Source organism: Balaenoptera acutorostrata, chromosome 4, assembly GCF_949987535.1.
Source record: "Balaenoptera acutorostrata chromosome 4, mBalAcu1.1, whole genome shotgun sequence".
Taxonomy (NCBI): Eukaryota; Metazoa; Chordata; class Mammalia; order Artiodactyla; family Balaenopteridae; genus Balaenoptera; species Balaenoptera acutorostrata.
In genome coordinates, this window is record NC_080067.1 from 43,987,167 (window position 1) to 44,004,393 (window position 17,227).

At 38.7% G+C, this 17,227-nt stretch overlaps 1 protein-coding gene across 3 annotated transcripts; it reads left to right on the forward strand.

Moving 5' to 3' along the window:
• The first annotated feature begins 1,485 nt into the window (after nucleotides 1-1,485).
• Nucleotides 1,486-14,669, forward strand: CCNL1 (cyclin L1). Of its 3 annotated transcripts, XM_007164824.2 has the most exons (11): nucleotides 1,506-2,261; nucleotides 2,554-2,628; nucleotides 3,131-3,240; nucleotides 9,144-9,264; nucleotides 10,301-10,365; nucleotides 12,088-12,187; nucleotides 12,310-12,414; nucleotides 12,511-12,652; nucleotides 12,895-13,006; nucleotides 13,121-13,219; nucleotides 13,855-14,669. In XM_007164824.2, the coding sequence occupies exons 1-11, from the start codon at nucleotides 1,959-1,961 to the stop codon at nucleotides 14,201-14,203; spliced, it is 1,581 nt and encodes a 526-aa protein (XP_007164886.2). In that variant the 5' UTR covers nucleotides 1,506-1,958; the 3' UTR covers nucleotides 14,204-14,669. The 3 variants fall into 3 exon arrangements, 2 of the variants coding, with proteins under 2 accessions (XP_007164887.2, XP_007164886.2); XM_007164825.3 differs by lacking the exon at nucleotides 13,121-13,219 and having other exon boundaries at nucleotides 1,502-2,261; XR_003622515.2 differs by lacking the exons at nucleotides 12,511-12,652; nucleotides 12,895-13,006; nucleotides 13,121-13,219; nucleotides 13,855-14,669 and having other exon boundaries at nucleotides 1,486-2,261; nucleotides 10,604-12,187; nucleotides 12,310-12,358.
• The last annotated feature ends 2,558 nt before the right edge of the window (nucleotides 14,670-17,227 follow it).

Consider the following 17,227-nt stretch of genomic DNA (forward strand, 5'->3'; position numbering starts at 1 on the left):
CAGCCTAGTCAGCAAGGTGAACATGACATGCAGAGAGGTCAGGTATCTCTATTGGAGCAATGTTTCTCAATCCTGGCTGAACATTCCAATGTCTGGAGGATGGGCAAAATTCAACCACTGGCTGGGCCCACCCCAAATCAATAAAATCAACCCCTATAAGTAAGACTCAGGCATCAGTATGTTTTAAAAAGCTCCTCTGGGGAATTCCCTGGCAGTCCAGTGGTTAGGACTCTGTGCTTTCACTACCTAGGGCCTGGGTTCAATCCCTGATCAGGGAACTAAGATCCCACAAGCCACCGTGGCTCGACCAAAAATAAATAAAAGCTCCTCTGAAGATCCTTATGTGCAGGCAGAGTTCAGAAATACTGATGTAAGGTTGATTTAATGCCTTTTTAAAAATGAGGTTTTTGAATTTTTTTTTTTTGGCCACACGGGATCTTTCGTTGTGGCATGCGGGATCTTTCGTTGTGACGCGCAGGCTTCTCTCTAGCTGTGGCGCACAGGCTCCAGAGCGTGAAGGCTCACAGGCTCCGTAGTTACAGCTTGGGCTCTAGAGCACATGGGCTTAGTTGCCCGGCAGCACGTGGGATCTTAGCTCCTCACCCGCGTCCCCTGCATTGGAAGGCAGATTCTTAACCAGTGGACCACCAGGGAAGTCCCTTGAATATGTTTTGCTTTAGTGACATCACTGACAAATATTTCAATGTATTCAAACTCCCTTTGTTCTATAGATCCAGGCTTCAATTTTCTATAATTAAACTAAGCCTTAAAACTGAGCTATGTAATAGAAAGGCAGTGGGACTTCTCATCCCTGGACGTCTCGGAGGTTCAGGCAAGGGACAAAAAATGGCTGGAGTAAATCAAGATCTACTCCTTTTCCTCCCACTCTAGCTTCTAGTAGTCTGGATCAGTATCATTGTTTTTACTTCAATTTTGAGGAAATTTGGAGAACTGCTAATATCACAGAGGGAAAAATATGTATACAAAGGAGATTTTATTTCTCCCATACTACCTAATTGGAGTAACCACGCAGGAAAACATAGACCCCAGGCATAATCAAATTACCTCTGTAAAGTCTCGCCCTAAGACTATTTTTGGAAACTAGGGATTTTCCAGATTAGCGAAAGCTGTGGTGTTGTCACTGGCTCAGGCCTGAGTTTCGCAAGCGAAGCTGCTAAAGCAGCCGCCCTCCCAGTCAATACGAATCCCTCGCCTTACTTCGAAACCCCTGTGAACCACACGCTCATCGGGGAGGTTTTTTTTTTTTTTTTTTTTTGAGCCGAAGTAGTTCACGTTCCTGTTTTCTAAAAATACTGTAAAGCACCCTTCTCCAGATTCCTTGCGGGTCACTTTAAATTACAAGTTCGTCCGTACACGACATCGGAGTAGCCACTTCCACCCGCCAATGCAGGCGAAGGTCGACCCAACGCCTCCCTTTGTACTCGCCGAAACTACGCCACCTAAATGCGAAAAGTTAGGACAGGAAGAGAGACGGGAGCACAGGGACGCACGTTCTAGACAAGTTGTCAACGCGCAGGGGTTACAGTAAATTTTGCAGACTCGAACTTGGGGATAAGGTATCTTGTAAAGCTATCTTGTTAGCCTCCCTTATTATACTTGTGGTTAAAAATATTACAAACGAGGCGGCTTGGGCTTGTTTTAGGGAATAGACCACCTCCTCGACCACTCTGGAGGCCCAGCGGAGAGTGAACCCAGGTCTCCCGACGGTCCCGCCACTCCCTGGCCATCACAGGGTTGAGGCGCCGCGGGCAGAGTCGAGGCCTGAAGGGACTAGTTGGCGCTCGCCGGAGGGGCGTGGTGACGTCAGGGCGGAAGCGCACGCTGCGTGAAGCGGCCCAGAACCCGGCGGTCACGGGAATATCCGTCGCGCCGAGGACGCTGGTTAGTCTCTCTCCGGGTTCCGGCTGCGTTGGGCGTGCGTGCAGCTCGCTGAGACCATGGCGTCCGGGCCTCACCCCACCGCGACCGCTGCCGCCGCCGCCTCCTCGGCCGCCCCGAGTGCGGGCGGCTCCAGCTCCGGCACGACGACCACGACGACGACCACGACGGGAGGGATCCTAATCGGCGACCGCCTGTACTCGGAAGTTTCGCTCACCATCGACCACTCGCTGATACCGGAGGAGCGGCTCTCGCCCACCCCGTCCATGCAGGACGGGCTCGACCTGCCCAGCGAGACGGACTTGCGCATCCTGGGCTGCGAGCTCATCCAGGCCGCCGGCATTCTCCTTCGGCTGCCGCAGGTCAGTGCTCCGACCCCGGGCCGACCTGCTGCGCCTCCCTCTCCGCTGCGTCCCGGTACCACCAGGTTCCGGCCGGGTGGGGGGTGTCCCCCTGGGGCTCTCCAGCCGCGGGTCCCAGCCGGATCCCGGGCATGCCGAGAGCGGGAGGGCGCCGGGCGACGGGAGGACGGGGACGGGAGCTGTTCGCGGCGGGGAGGGGGAGGGGAGCGAGCGGCGGCGGCACAAAATGGCGGCGGCGCCTGGTGCGGGCCCGCCTGACCCCTGCGCTTCCGTTCTTCTCTCTTGTCTGCAGGTGGCGATGGCAACGGGGCAGGTGTTGTTTCATCGTTTTTTCTATTCCAAATCTTTCGTCAAGCACAGTTTCGAGGTAAGCAGAGCGGGGGCGGGTGAAAGGGGATTTTTTTTCATCCGGAAATGGGAAGGAGGGAGGAGGTGGTGTCAGCAGCCAGTCTTTCCAGAAAGGGAGTGGTTAGTTTCAGGCCTTTGTACCTAGCTCTCACCCACCGGGAAGTAGGGACTTTTGGAAAGTGTTTTAGAACCAGAACGTGGATTCTGAGCCCAGGTGCCCTGTTATCAAGAATTAGGATTTTCAACCAAATGCAAAATTCCTGTGAGGTTGAGCTTGGCTCTGGATTCACAAGGGGGATTAAGCAATAAAAAGAAAGCATTACACTAGCATAGGCGGTAAGTCTATGGCCTAGAAATGTCAATTGCGATTTCATTTCGCCAAAGGTCCTAAAGTTCCCAGCTGTGTCCTAAAGTTTCTTCAACAGGATAAGTTCCTTAGACTTTGAGAGGGGCACTTTTTTGTAGCAGTACTCTGTAGTCCCATAATCTAACAACTTTTTATTGGATCATGGTTCTTTCAGATTGTTGCCATGGCTTGTATTAATCTTGCATCAAAAATCGAAGAAGCGCCTAGAAGAATAAGAGATGTGATTAATGTATTTCACTACCTACGCCAGTTAAGAGGAAAAAGGTAAGATTGGCATTACTGAATACAGATCTCTTGATACTACTGTGCTGTGCACAAATCATCAGATCAAAACATTCTTTTCCTCTCAAGTTAAAACCGATGCAAGGGAAAACTGACTTTAATTTAGGTGTTAAAATTCACATAGGAACACGCTGGTACTTAATTTGAAAAGTCAATTAACCAGTTATCTAAAGTTTGTAGAGGCAGTTGCGTTTATGGACAATCCTAACAGTGCTGTGAAGCCAGTCCTGTGGTTTAAGATTAAACAAGAAAGGGAATACGTTTGACTCAAGTGTGAGTGTATTCTGTAAGTTATTTTTCCCCTCCTTTCTCTGGAAGACTGAAGGCTGGAAGTGTAAATACTGCAGTTCAAGTTAATACTGTGGCAAAATTTTGTGTAGATTGTTTTTCTATGGGAAGTCCCAGTTAATTCCTTACCACTTGAGGTTGGCTTTTGTTAGATTACTTCTCAACGTTGAACTACGATATATCCTATAATACCGGATCTGAAAGGACTGCAGGATGATAAAGTTTGGAGTCAAAGGGATTAAACAGGTATTTTGTTTTGGTCAGATGACAGTCGCAGTGAGTGGGTTGCATTTAGCTAAGGCCCATCTATCTGATCTTGTAAGAAAACAGAGACCAAAATAGTGTTGTGTTTTAGGTGTCGTGGATACCTGCTAACACTTTATGTGTTCGTGTGAGGCAGTACCAAAAAGTTTTAGTTGCAGTGCTTTTGTCTATAGACGATCTCTCTAGTACATGCTACAGAAGAATATGCTTGGTGTAGATTAGTTGTGTTCACTTTTTAAGGAATTGTTGTGTGTTAGATAAACTTGTACTGAGTTTGAAAGGAAGTTAGTTATAAAAGGATTTTCAGTCGTTTTGGGGTTGGGTAACGGTTAGTACCCAATTAGTATCTTACGTGAGTGGTCTTTATTTGCGGAGTCTGTAAAAGTTGGTAGTAATGGAATTATTCAGAGACAAGCCAGTAGTTATCTTAAAATCTGAAACATGGCTACCCAGATAGTTTTCACAGCATTTTTCAGTTTTCTACATTCTTTATTCTGCCATCTTTTCTCATTAACCGTAACCATTTCCAGGGATAGACTAATTTTTTTAGTTTTCATTTAAAAATGTCTTTTAGCTTTTTAGTGAGGAATTCCTGAAAATTGGGAAGTTTGCAAATTGGTGTTTAGTATGGTCTGAGCTAAAACTTATATTTAGATCTAGGTGATTCTTCAGGGTGTTTAAACAAAATGACACTAATAAAAAGGTTTTTTATCTTTCGTCAAAGGATTCTGTGTTTGCTTAAAGGAAATAGTTTTCTGTTAGTATTCTTTGGACCATTGAGCTAATAACTATTATTTAGTATCATCTACTTTGAAATTTTTCTTTGAGTATTCTTCCTTGATTTCAGAGTAGGTCTTCTTAACTATAAAAACCTTGGAATTTAAAACATCTCACCTGATTTGACTGTCGTGTCTGATGTAACAGTGTGGTTTTTTTTTTGTTTTTCCTTTTCTTTTGGTCATTATCGCAGAGAAATTGATTGTGTCTCAATCTCAGAAGTCTGATTATAGCATGAAATTTAAAAGGAGTTGTTAATTGCATGGCAGTCTTTTTTTTTTTAAGGCAGGATGTAAAAGTGTTCTATGCATATTACAAGTTTACTCAGACAGGTAGCTTGTATATGTTATTAACTTCAACTCTTTTTTCCCTTGCAACCGACTATACAGCGACCAGCTACATTTACCAAAGCCTGGGTGATGTGGAGTGGTACATAGCGATGAAGCTGTCGTCATGGCAACAGTGAGTGAAGTATCGAAAATCCCCAAGGAGAAGCCAGTGCTCTGAGAATAGGTCACTGGAATCGGGGACTAACAGGTTGGCCACTGGTGAACCATTTAGAAAAACTCCTGTTTCTTGTTATAAGCGTTTGTCTTTGCTGTCCAAGTTATTAGAATGATAGTTTAGTAATTTTTTGTATAGGTTAATGTTATTAGAAAGTACTATCGATATCACACTTTAGTTAGGTAAAGTATGTATCAGTTTGTCTTATTGGTGCTATTTATTTTAATTTAGTTTATGAATAGCTTTAAATTGAAGTGTGACCTTGGTAATAACAGAGGCATCGTTTTTGTAGACTTTAGGTCACTGTATTTAAGTTCTGACAACATATTAGAATCACCAGAGGAGCTTTTAGAAAGAACTAATGCCCAAGCCCCGTCCTGGATTTTTTTTTTTTTTTTTTTCTCTTCAATTTTTTGTAGTTTGAGAATGGTTTTTTAAGCTCAGAATAAATGGCTGAATTTTAAAAAGTAAGATTGCTTTTTTTCAGTAGTTTCCAATTATAATTTGCTTTTGAGATGTAGCATACTCCCAGCAAATTAAGAATTTTATGTAGTTTTAAGGCACCTACCTTCATACTATAAGGCTTCTCTAAAAGACAAATATTCAAAGCCTGGTGCAACCCACTCATTGGTGAATATGGTGTGGTATTTTCAACATGCATATAGATCATAGAGTTGGAAGGGAAGAGATCTTGTCAGTTAGTCCAGCCTTCCTCTGCAGTTTATTTTGGTGGCTCTAAAAGTGTTTGTTTAAACACTGCCAAAGAAAGAACATTCTTTTGAGGTAGGAATTACGAATTTCTGTATGTTGAGTATCAGTGTGCCTTCTTGTAAACTGATCTCGTTTAAGTATAGTCTCTTAAGGAACTTGTTCTTCATTTTCTTGGTCCTTTGTACCACGTGAGTGAGACAAACCATGTTTGGATCTGCTCCTAAATTTGTTGTTGTGGTTGTATTTCAAGATCATGCCGAAGGAAAGATAGCTATTCTGAGAGACCAGATACTAAACGTCAAATGACCAGAACCCAGAATTTCATACTAAGACTAAAATTTGAAAATTGTTCTTTTCATATAAATTAATCTGAAAAATCTGACCAAGTTAAAAGCGGAGGAGGTAGGTAGAGTTAGGTTTGGGTGTTTTTTGATCATGAAAGTTTTTTTCTGAACAGATGGTTTCTTTTAAAAAGATTTTAAAATGTTAGCTGTTCAAACTTTTATTGGAAAGGAAAGTTTACCTAATTGCGGAGGAAGAAGTTTTAGCAAGCCTTAATTCAATTTGATATACTTGTTACCATGTAAGGTACTAATTGATACTCTAAAGAAACCATTTGCTTAGGCAGTTTGAATCTTTCCTTACTGCTGTTATATGGGGACACATTTTTCTATTTTTTAAAAAAAATTTTTATTTTTATTTATTTATTTATGGCTGTGTTGGGTCTTCGTTTCTGCGCGAGGGCTTTCTCTAGTTGTGGCGAGCGGGGGCCACTCTTCATCGTGGTGCGCGGGCCTCTCACCATCGCGGCCTCTCTTGTTGCGGAGCACAGGCTCCAGACGCGCAGGCTCAGTAGTTGTGGCTCACGGGCCTAGTTGCTCCGCGGCATGTGGGATCTTCCCAGACCAGGGCTCAAACCCGTGTCCCCTGCATTGGCAGGCAGATTCTCAACCGCTGCACCACCAGGGAAGCCCACATTTTTCTACTTCTGATACAAAATAGTCTTTGTAAGTAGTGTAAATTATATTCATCGAGCCTTCTTTGATTTGTGAGGTAAAACGAGTTCTGAACAAAAAGAACCTATCAGATTTTATACCTACAAAGTTAACTTTGAAGACTACAGGTAATAGTAGGCCTAAGCAATAAGCTGCGTACCTAGTGGAATTATAGTAGATAGTAGTTTGGTTTCCTTAATTGGTTTAATGTTGGGATTTTGACACAAAAAAATGGGAAAGTAAAGATTGTGGCAGAATGGATGGAAAATAATTCGCTTAAGCAGAATTAATGATTAAACCTGATTTGGGACTAATAGCCATAATTTAAGTGTTTAGTTGGTTGATTGCAAGAAAATGAATTTTAACAGAATTTGAAATCAACTCTTAAAGCAAGTTTAGTAAGAGGTATAATGAATTTGTTCAACATAAGTGGGAAAAAATGAGACAAAACTGCTTTTATGATAATTTTATAAGGATTCTAATGGTGCAGTTTACTGTTTGAGTTGCACGTTAAGGGTTAAGGTGATGCGCAACTATAACACCAGAGGTATTCTGTCTTCTAATGAATGCCTGATGAAAGGGCCATCAGATAACTAGTCCATCGGTTAGAGTCTTAAGTAGATTTGACTTTTTTTCCAAATTTCCTGTTTTAATATCTGAAAAATCATAAACCTTAAGATCTTTGGAATATGTTTTCATATATACATTAATTGTTTTCATTTGAGTTAAATTTGATTTTTTTCCAAAGAACAATGAACTTGTAGCCCATTTGTCCTGATAAAAATAGGTTCATTATTATGTTTTTATGTTAGAAATCAGCTCCCTCCCCAGCTGGTGGCCACATTTCTCACACCTTTCAAAGCTGTAAGAAGAATTGAGTGAAGGCCATTTTAAATATTGTTAACATGCTATTTTCCATCTTGTCAGCTTTGCCAACTTTTGTCTTATATCCAACTTGATAGAAATCGTATAGTATAGAATAACTAAAAATAGTTTAGTTAAGCATTCCAGGTTTATAATTTGAAATAGGAGAAAGAATGGAAAATAAATATGGTAGCTGATTGTTTTTACTCTGGTAGCACATCACTATAGGGTAATGTAGCTTATTTCAGATTCTTTTCTGATCTTCAAATGGATATGTAGGTTTTTGGCTAACATGGGCTTAAATTTTGCTGGATTTGGTGTGCATGGTAAAATGAGTTATAAGTGGGGGCAGTGTTCAGAATGACTGTCTTTAAAATGTTGTGTTCTGCCCACAGCAAAAACTCTTGAATCTTTTGGCTGAAAATGAATTGAGTATGGGGAAAAGTATTTAATTGTTCTACCCAGATACATACCTTATCAGGTCTTAATAAAAACGTATTTTTTGTTGGTTAGATCTAAGAATGTCTCAAATGAAGGACATTGGGACATTTTATAGGCTTTAAAGTGAAAGTCTAAGTCCTGACTGACTTCTCATTAAGAAACTAGTTTTCAATTTTAAGACTTAAAGGTGTTTTAATTGAAAGCATTTTTTCCCAAAGCATTGAACCACTGATATATCGCCTTCTGCATCATAACTTTTGAAGCTATCATAATTTAGTCTGGCACAGAGACCTCGAGTACTCTTCTAGTTTCTTCAATATGGTTGGTCTTCCCATCTCTTTCGCCATTGCATACTAAAGTTACTACCTAATAATGACAACTCTGACCAAATTTTGGCCTGGTTTTTATTGATCACTTCGAATTTTAAATCTGATTTTTAAAACATTTCTTTGGTAATTGAGCTGAATCTATAGTTTGCAGATTATTTTCTTTAACAGAGATTCTTAGATCAGTTTATTTAAACAAATTGCCCTAAATGGGGAATCTGAATTAGCTACCCACCGTTTTTTCCCCGAATTTTAATTTTGGCCTTAAACTAGCCAAGAGTTGATATTTTATAAAATGAGTAAAATCACTATAATCTTATGAGGTCTTTATAATACGTATTTTCAAGAGCACATTAGTTTTCTTCCTGGAGTCTGTGGAGACTAACGAGGTTTGTGGAAATAAATCAGGCTATCACCTAATACATATACCTAAAATATCTGGATGAAAAAAATCAACAAGGATGTATCTAAGAGCATTAGAGTGAATTTTTTTCATTGCAGGGTTTTGTTAGTAAACTAGGAACTGAGTCGAGAAAGTATATATTTAATTAGCATAACTTGGACAGCACAAGATTAATGCTTTTAACTTGTTTGCAGGAGTTTAAAAAGCTGGTTTCTGTTGCCAATAGTTGGTTGGAAGGGAAAATGGAGATGCCACAAATAAAATTTTTTGGATGTGCAAAACAGTTTTGATTTTATTTCTTACAAACTATAGGACTCCAAGCCCCCTGATCCTTGATCAGAACTACATTAACACCAAAAATCAAGTTATCAAGGCAGAGAGGAGGGTGCTAAAGGAGTTGGGATTTTGTGTTCATGTCAAGCATCCCCATAAGGTGAGTTGTAGAATACAGAAATTAACGTTCGTAAGTATTAGGGGTTTTCTTAAAATTTTATTTTACATGAATTTATATTTGAGAGTTGGTTTTAAAAAGCAACTTTTTGGATATTGATATTTATCAGTAAAATGGGAGTTGAAAGGACTTGGGTTCAAATCTTTACTCTTTATTTTGTTCTTTTTGCTTCTGAGGTAACCCAGTTTCCATACCTAGAAAACGGAGATTTTTAGATCTTAGCCAAGGAATAAATTATACGTGTATCTGCAGAAGTACCTGGCAGTGCGCTACCCTGTTGCATGGTGAAATGCTGCGTGTGGCTGCTCACTGTTAGCGTTGTTGAATGTTCTTAGGTTTCTCCAGTGTCTCTTGGCTTCCATATGCTCAACATAAGCCGTAGCACAGTGGTTAAGAGAACAGGTGCTCTGCGGGCAGAACCATCTGCGCATAGAAACTTGTTTCTGCCATTAGCTGTGTGACCTCGGCAGATAGCTGTTTCTCAGATTCCACATCTCTAAAATTATAAAATGAGAGTGATGATAATACAGGTCCAGAAAGATCAGAACTGAGGTAAACTCATTTATATGAGTTTTTAAATTTATCACACGTTAGTGTGATAAGCTTCACTGTAGAAATATTAGTGTTTGATTACTTACCCACTCTGAGTTGTACATAATATGTATCATACCCATTGTGTAACTTTAAAAACATAGCAGTCTCTAGGGTTTTTGTACCTTGGGAAATTAAATGAAATAATCAGTTTCTGTCACATGAAACTTAGATACTGTTCTTAACTGATTTAACTTCCATTTTTTTTCCTGCACAATTTTGGAACATTATGTCTCCGTATGAACTCTAGTAGCATAATAACCTACATTGACTCTCGGGTACATTTTAGTTGGTCTGTATTATTTATATGGTTTATAGAAGAATTAAAACTTGCACCTAACGTTTTCAGTTACTTATGTTCATTGAACTCTGTACTCTGAAAGAACCACCAGTATGCTAAACTGAGTTTTTTTCCCTTGTCCTTCAGATCATTGTTATGTATTTACAAGTCTTAGAATGTGAACGTAATCAAACCCTGGTTCAAACTGCCTGGTAAGTTGCTTTTTTACATTTCTTTCCTAGCCAGGAAAACAGAAGCAGAAATAAAGTAAGTTTCATTTTCCCTTTCCAAAATAATGAGATGAGTTTGTTTTGGTGCTTTTTGTTTTTTTGTTTTCTAATGAAAAGGTAAATAATGCTTATTTCTGCTTCCTGTTTTCTTGGCTTGACTAATTACTTTTAATGGAGAACTCAATTTAACTTTGTTCTTTTTTCTACTCTTTAATTAAAGGGTAGTCCATGATGGTAAGTCATAGAACTCTGCCCTCTGCACTTCAGCCCATGACCTCAGGATGGCCTGATTGGCTGCCCTGCTCTCCAGCCAATCCAGTGCAAGCTCTCATCCGAGATTCACTGAAGTGGTCCATATCCATCTGGCAGCATCTTCTAGTTCTGTCGGGGTGTCAAAAGGATTTGTATATTTGCTTCTAGAAGTAACTCTTCAACATGCCTATGTATTTAATGTATACCTGTAACTATCAAAATGAATAGTTCATTTTTGATAGATTTGTTGTCCAGCCATTATGAATTAAATGATTTTTGTTAGGAGTTTGACTAGATTTCTATTTTTTTTTGGTATGTATAGCATGAATTCTACCAAAGGAGACGGCAGCTTAAAATGGGCACCATTACCATACTTGATGAATTCATAGCTGCTGGACTATTGGAGGCAATAGTATTAGAAGAAAGAAGTACTTCATTTTTAAGAGATGTTAATATTAACATAGCACTTTAGAACTTACTTTGTGTGATTTGCAGTGCTGACTTATTTAAAGTTAAAACAAGGAGTTCGTGGTTCAGCCACAACTACTGTCTTAAGACTGTTGATGATGTGCAGTACTTAAGTGATGTAATTCTTATGTTCTGGACTTATGACTGCCATGCTTCTTTTTGGGCTCAATAAATATTAGTAATACTAGAAAAGTCTCATTACTTTTATAAAATGCATGCCATTTTTTAACATATGTTCTATAAAACAGACTTTTAGCAGTTTCACGGGTAAGGAATTTTAAGAAATAGTCTTTTAGTTTAACCTTTTGAACTATTTGTAAAACTTCTTCAATACTTTAGGAATTTTGTGGGGAGGGTTCACTAATATAAAAGTCCAGTAATTTATTAACTGAAGTAGTTACTGCTTTTATTTATACTTAGACACAAAAAGGTATGTAAACAAGGCTGTTGTATGTGTTTTTTGCTCTTCACTTCCCAACCTAGGTTTTCTGAAGTAGCTTACTTAGCTTTCTTAATATAATTTGGTGAGTGCTTACTGAAAATGCCTTTTTTACCCCTCTCACAGTATTGAGTTTTTGAAAGAACTTGATTGACACTGCTTTTCATTGTGGATAAAGGAGAGAGATGGTCAGTAATTAATGGCTTGAAGTATTGTTGGAGTGGTTTATTTCTGAAACTAGTCATGTCAGAACTGACTCTCATTGCTTTTCATAGAAATATGTTTTTAAAAAACTTTACGTTCTATTTGGAATAATAAGGAATTATTTTAAAGGACTTTGCTTATATATAGGAGACATGAAGAATGATTCTAGTGTTAAATTCTTATCTCTTACTGATTTTTGAGTTAAGAATTGTTACATGCTAGAATATTGAAGATAATATGAGAAGAAAAAAGAATAAAGTAGATTGAGTCTCCAATTTTATGTAAGCTTCAGAAGAACTGGTTTATTTACATACAAAGCTTATGGTTGAAATATTTTTCAGGAATTACATGAATGACAGTCTTCGAACCAATGTATTTGTTCGATTTCAACCAGAGACTATAGCATGTGCTTGCATCTACCTTGCAGCTAGAGCTCTTCAGGTAGGTTATATATATAGCCTGATATATATATTCTGTAGTCCTGTAGGATAAATCACAAGAAGTATCAGTTCTAATAAAAACAGTGAAAATTTCATCTAAACTATTCTTTTTTTATGGTTTAGATTCCATTGCCAACTCGTCCCCATTGGTTTCTTCTTTTTGGTACTACTGAAGAGGAGATCCAGGAAATCTGCATAGAAACGCTCAGGCTTTATACCAGAAAAAAGGTAATTCTGTTTACTAGTGTTTGTGTTAATATTTTGTCAGTGCTAAGAATCTGAACTTCTGTAAAAGAGAAATACTAACTTCACTTTCTTCAACAGCCAAACTATGAATTGCTGGAAAAAGAAGTAGAGAAAAGAAAAGTGGCCTTACAAGAAGCCAAATTAAAAGCAAAGGGATTGAATCCCGATGGAACTCCAGCCCTTTCAACCCTTGGTGGATTTTCTCCAGCCTCCAAACCATGTAAGATTAATTCAGGATTGAAATGACTTGAGTACTGAAGATGTTTGGTTATTAGAAAGCTTTAGCACTTAACAGTTGCATAGAAACAACGATGTTAAGAAGCTATTACTGTTTTCTCTCATGACAGCCAACTGAGGACTGATACTTGGATGGTATTTGGAGTCACATTTAGAAACAGAATTGGCCCTCTGTAAAATCTAATAGTTAACATGCCTTATTATGTTTTTTTTTTTTTTAAACAGCATCACCAAGAGAAGTAAAAGCTGAAGAGAAGTCCCCGATCTCCATTAATGTGAAGACAGTCAAAAAAGAACCTGAGGATAGACAACAGGCTTCCAAAAGCCCTTACAATGGGTGAGTATACTTGAGTTAGAAAAATGGCCTGAGGAATCTTTTTATGTGTTTAATTTCTAACATACTTAGTATGCAACTAAAATATTGTGTGGGTTTTTTTTTTTTTTTTTTAAGTGTAAGAAAAGACAGCAAGAGAAGTAGAAATAGCAGAAGTGCAAGTCGATCAAGGTCAAGAACACGATCACGTTCTAGATCACATACTCCAAGAAGACAGTAAGTAAATACTCTCTTAGGGAAAGCAGTCTTATTTGGAGTAAAGGTTCTGGCTTTTTAAAAAAATTGCACATAGACTGTTTTCAAAGTTAGGCTAGATTTAGTCTTTTAATATGAGGTAAATTGTGAGAAATGAGTTTGTAAATATACTCTGTAGGCATGTGGCTTTTTTGTTTTGTGGTGGTGTATGGCATTCTATTCTGTTTTTGTCCACGTTTTTTGAAGTGTAGGGCCTGGCTGACCACTTAATAATTAGTAACCAATAATCAGGTCAGCCATAGCCAAAGAATCTTCACTAATTAGCTTTATAATTAGATGGCTAGCTACTTGTGGCTCTTCAGTGGTTCTTTTGAGCATGTGGGAGATAATTCAGTAAATAGCTATCTAGGGCACTAAAAATTAATTACTCCCCTCGCAATATAGACATACAGTAAATTTGTTCAAGATTTGTCTAATATGTGAACAGGCTGGAGGAGAGGTAGCGAGGGGTGGGGAAATACAATAAAAGTCTTCAGTCTGGCCTGTCACTGACACCATTTGATAGTTTTGTTTTGAACCTGCTGTGATGAGCACCACCAAAACTAATCTGTTCCCAGTAGAAACTGAATCTAAACCTCAAATTTTTATTATCTAAGTTATAATAATAGGCGGAGTCGATCTGGAACATACAGCTCGAGATCAAGAAGCAGGTCCCGCAGTCACAGTGAAAGCCCAAGAAGACATCACAATCATGGTTCTCCTCACCTTAAAGCCAAGCATACCAGAGATGATTTAAAAAGTTCAAATAGACATGGTCATAAAAGGAAAAAGTCTCGCTCTCGATCTCAGAGCAAGTCTCGGGATCACTCAGACGCTGTCAAGAAACACAGGCATGAAAGGGGACACCATAGGGACAGGCGTGAAAGATCTCGCTCCTTTGAGAGGTCTCATAAAGGCAAGCACCATGGTGGCAGTCGCTCAGGACATGGCAGGCACAGGCGCTGACTTTCTTCCTTTGAGCCTGCATCAACTTCTGATTTTGGCTATCTACAGTGTGATGTATGGACTCATAATTGAAACAAACATTAAAAGCAAACTGATTAGGATTTGATTTCTTAAAATTCTCTAGGTCTCTAGAAACACTGAGGACATTTTCTTTTGGAAAGAACTATGTTTGGTTTTTTTTTTTTTTTTTTTTTTTTTTGCACATAAAATGCCCTAGCAGTATCTAATTGAAAACCTTGGTCAGGTTCAATTGTAATTATTATAGTTGTGTATTGTTTATTGCTATAAGAACTGGAGCGTGGATTCTGTAAAAATGTATCTTATTTTTATACAGATGAAATTGCAGACACTGTTCTATTTAAGTGGTTATTTGTTTAAATGATGGTGAATACTTTCTTAACACTGGTTCGTCTGCATGTGTAAAGATTTTTACAAGGAAATAAAATACAAATCTTGTTTTTCTAAACTGCTTCATACATCTTATTTAAATAAATTATTAAAAAGAAAAATTTTAATAGTAAAATGGCTGTACTGATTTTCTGATAGACCTGTTCTTTCCTCCGTTACATAAAGTTGGAGATTATTAAAATGTAATTCTTACCTGCATTGGGAGCTAGCGTAGAAATATTCTCTGTATATATGGAAAAAGCAAATGGGTGTGGCCCAACAATGTAACATTAAATGTTTTATTGTAGCATGAAACTAAGTCAAAACTTGATTTGCACATAAATGGCAGCATAAGGTTATTTTAAGTCTGTTTTAAGTACTGTTGCAAAGGTGAGCAAACCAGAACTTTAAACATGACAGCAAATTAGAGACAACTACTGAGCGTTAACATTTTTCTTGAGGTATTTAATGACGCTTTTTATCTAAGCTAGGAGAACTAAGTAATAAGGTGAGCCGCCCACTGCTCCCCCCACCCCAGCTGGCTGTTAAAGTCAAGTCTGACCACAAAGAAAAAAAGCCAGAAGTCATACCCAAAAGAATATTTTTAGAATTATTCACATGGAGAGTTATTTCCCCAATATTTTAGAAGTCAATTTAGAGATTGTAAAGGCCATAATAAATAAAATATTGCTTTATATAAGTTAAAGTTTTCCATTAAAATTTTCACCCATCTTGGTTACTTACCTTGTCCACTAGACTTGGCTCCAAATGACTTGTTGCTGTTTCAAAAAATCAAATACATCCACAAAGAGATGAAGATTTACTGCCACTAAGGATGTTTAAAAAGAATAGTTACAGCTTCTGAAGAGAATTCCAAAGATTTCCTAACACATTTCAGCAGTGGCGGGCAGTGGGGCTGGAAAAAGTAGAAAGCCTCACAGGGAGACAAGATTCACTTGGATATAAAAATGTCGGGTATGATACTTAATCAGTTACATTTCTGACTATAAAAACTAAAAACTAACATGGCCTAGTATGAATGAGCAACTTCTGGAAGGATAAACAGTTCATTTAGAGTGTTCTTTCTACATGTGCTTTTATGATACAATTGCTGAACTGTAACAGTATTTGTGCAGAGCTTAAACTGCCTCTAAATAGCAGTTTCTTTACAAGACTGGCATGAAGAAAGGCACAGGCAAATGTCAAGGCCCTGTTTAACAAATTAATCCTGAATTCTTAATAGTGTAGAAATATTTACCTACCCTATCCTTGTTTGGAAATAGTACGCAGGTGAAGGGGTTTTGTGAAGATAGAAGATACGGAGGATACATCTGTGTGTGAGGTGAGGGTTGTATGTTAGACGTTGCTTTGGGATGATAACTTTTCCTTGTGTCCTAATTTTTGTCTTGTGCTGTTACTGAATCAGTTTTCTAGGTTGTCAAGAGCTTGACAACCTTATGCTGCTGTACCCAAATTGAAAAACTTAATTTTCAGACTTTTATGGGGAAAGTCGGGTACCCACCTCTTGGCTCCGAAGGTAATGATCAGTTCTAGGTCAGGCAACGTTGTTTATACCTCACCAACTCACCATTCCACCTCCCACCCTTACTTGGAAGAAAATCCCAGACAAATGATTTCATCACGTATTTCAGTCCAAAAGGTAAGGGCTTTTTAAACGTCCATAATATTTTTATTATACTTAAAGTAACAGTAATGTCTAACTTACTATTCAGATTTCTCTATCTCTCATTTGTTTTTATAATTGGTTCAAACAAGGTCTATATTTGGTTTAAATCACAGATTGTCCATCTTTTTTTTCCCTTGAAATTTAGAGAAATTGGGTCATTTGTCTTGGAATTTTCCATATTCTGGGTTGGCTGATTGTAACCCTATGGTGTCCCAGAACACATTTTTCTGTTTCTTGTAGATCTCAAGGCTTGGTAACTTTAATTTTTTTACTGAAGTTCAGAAGTCTGGGAACCCAGGCCATGTGTTATTCTGAAACGTACTAAATTGCGGCCTCATTCACCAGGTATCTCACCAAGTTCCTGATGTTAATACATTACTGCTTGTACCTCAACAGCCTTGTATGTATGCGCCCCATTTGTGTCTGTCTGCTCACCTTTGTTTCCCACTGCAGCTGTAAATCTACATATAAGATATTCAGTATTCATCCTAATGATTCTTAATACAAGCCCTTTCATGGGGAAAGTCGAGTACCCACCTCTTGGCTCCAAAAGTAATGATCAATTCTAGGTCCAGCCTTGATCCCCTTGTGTCCCTTAGAGTAGCCACTCCTGTGGCTGGAAGACACAGCTTGACTCTGTAACCATTTGAACTTTGTCCACTTCTGGAATAAAAGGAACATGGGCTTCCATGTCAGCTCTGCATTCAAGTCATTCCTCTACTAAGGTGATGTGGCAAGTTATTTAACCTCTTGTCTGCAAACTGGCCCTTACCTCCCAGCATTGTGCAGAGTATGTGTGTTAGACATAAGGGGGTTCTATTTTTACCCCTGCAGTCCAAACAATTCATGTTAGAAAGCACCCAACTACTTAGAGAAGTTTGAATTCTGCATTTCCTATGAACACAGTTCAAAATACAGCTGTTTCAGAATGCTGCCTCACTGAGATTAGC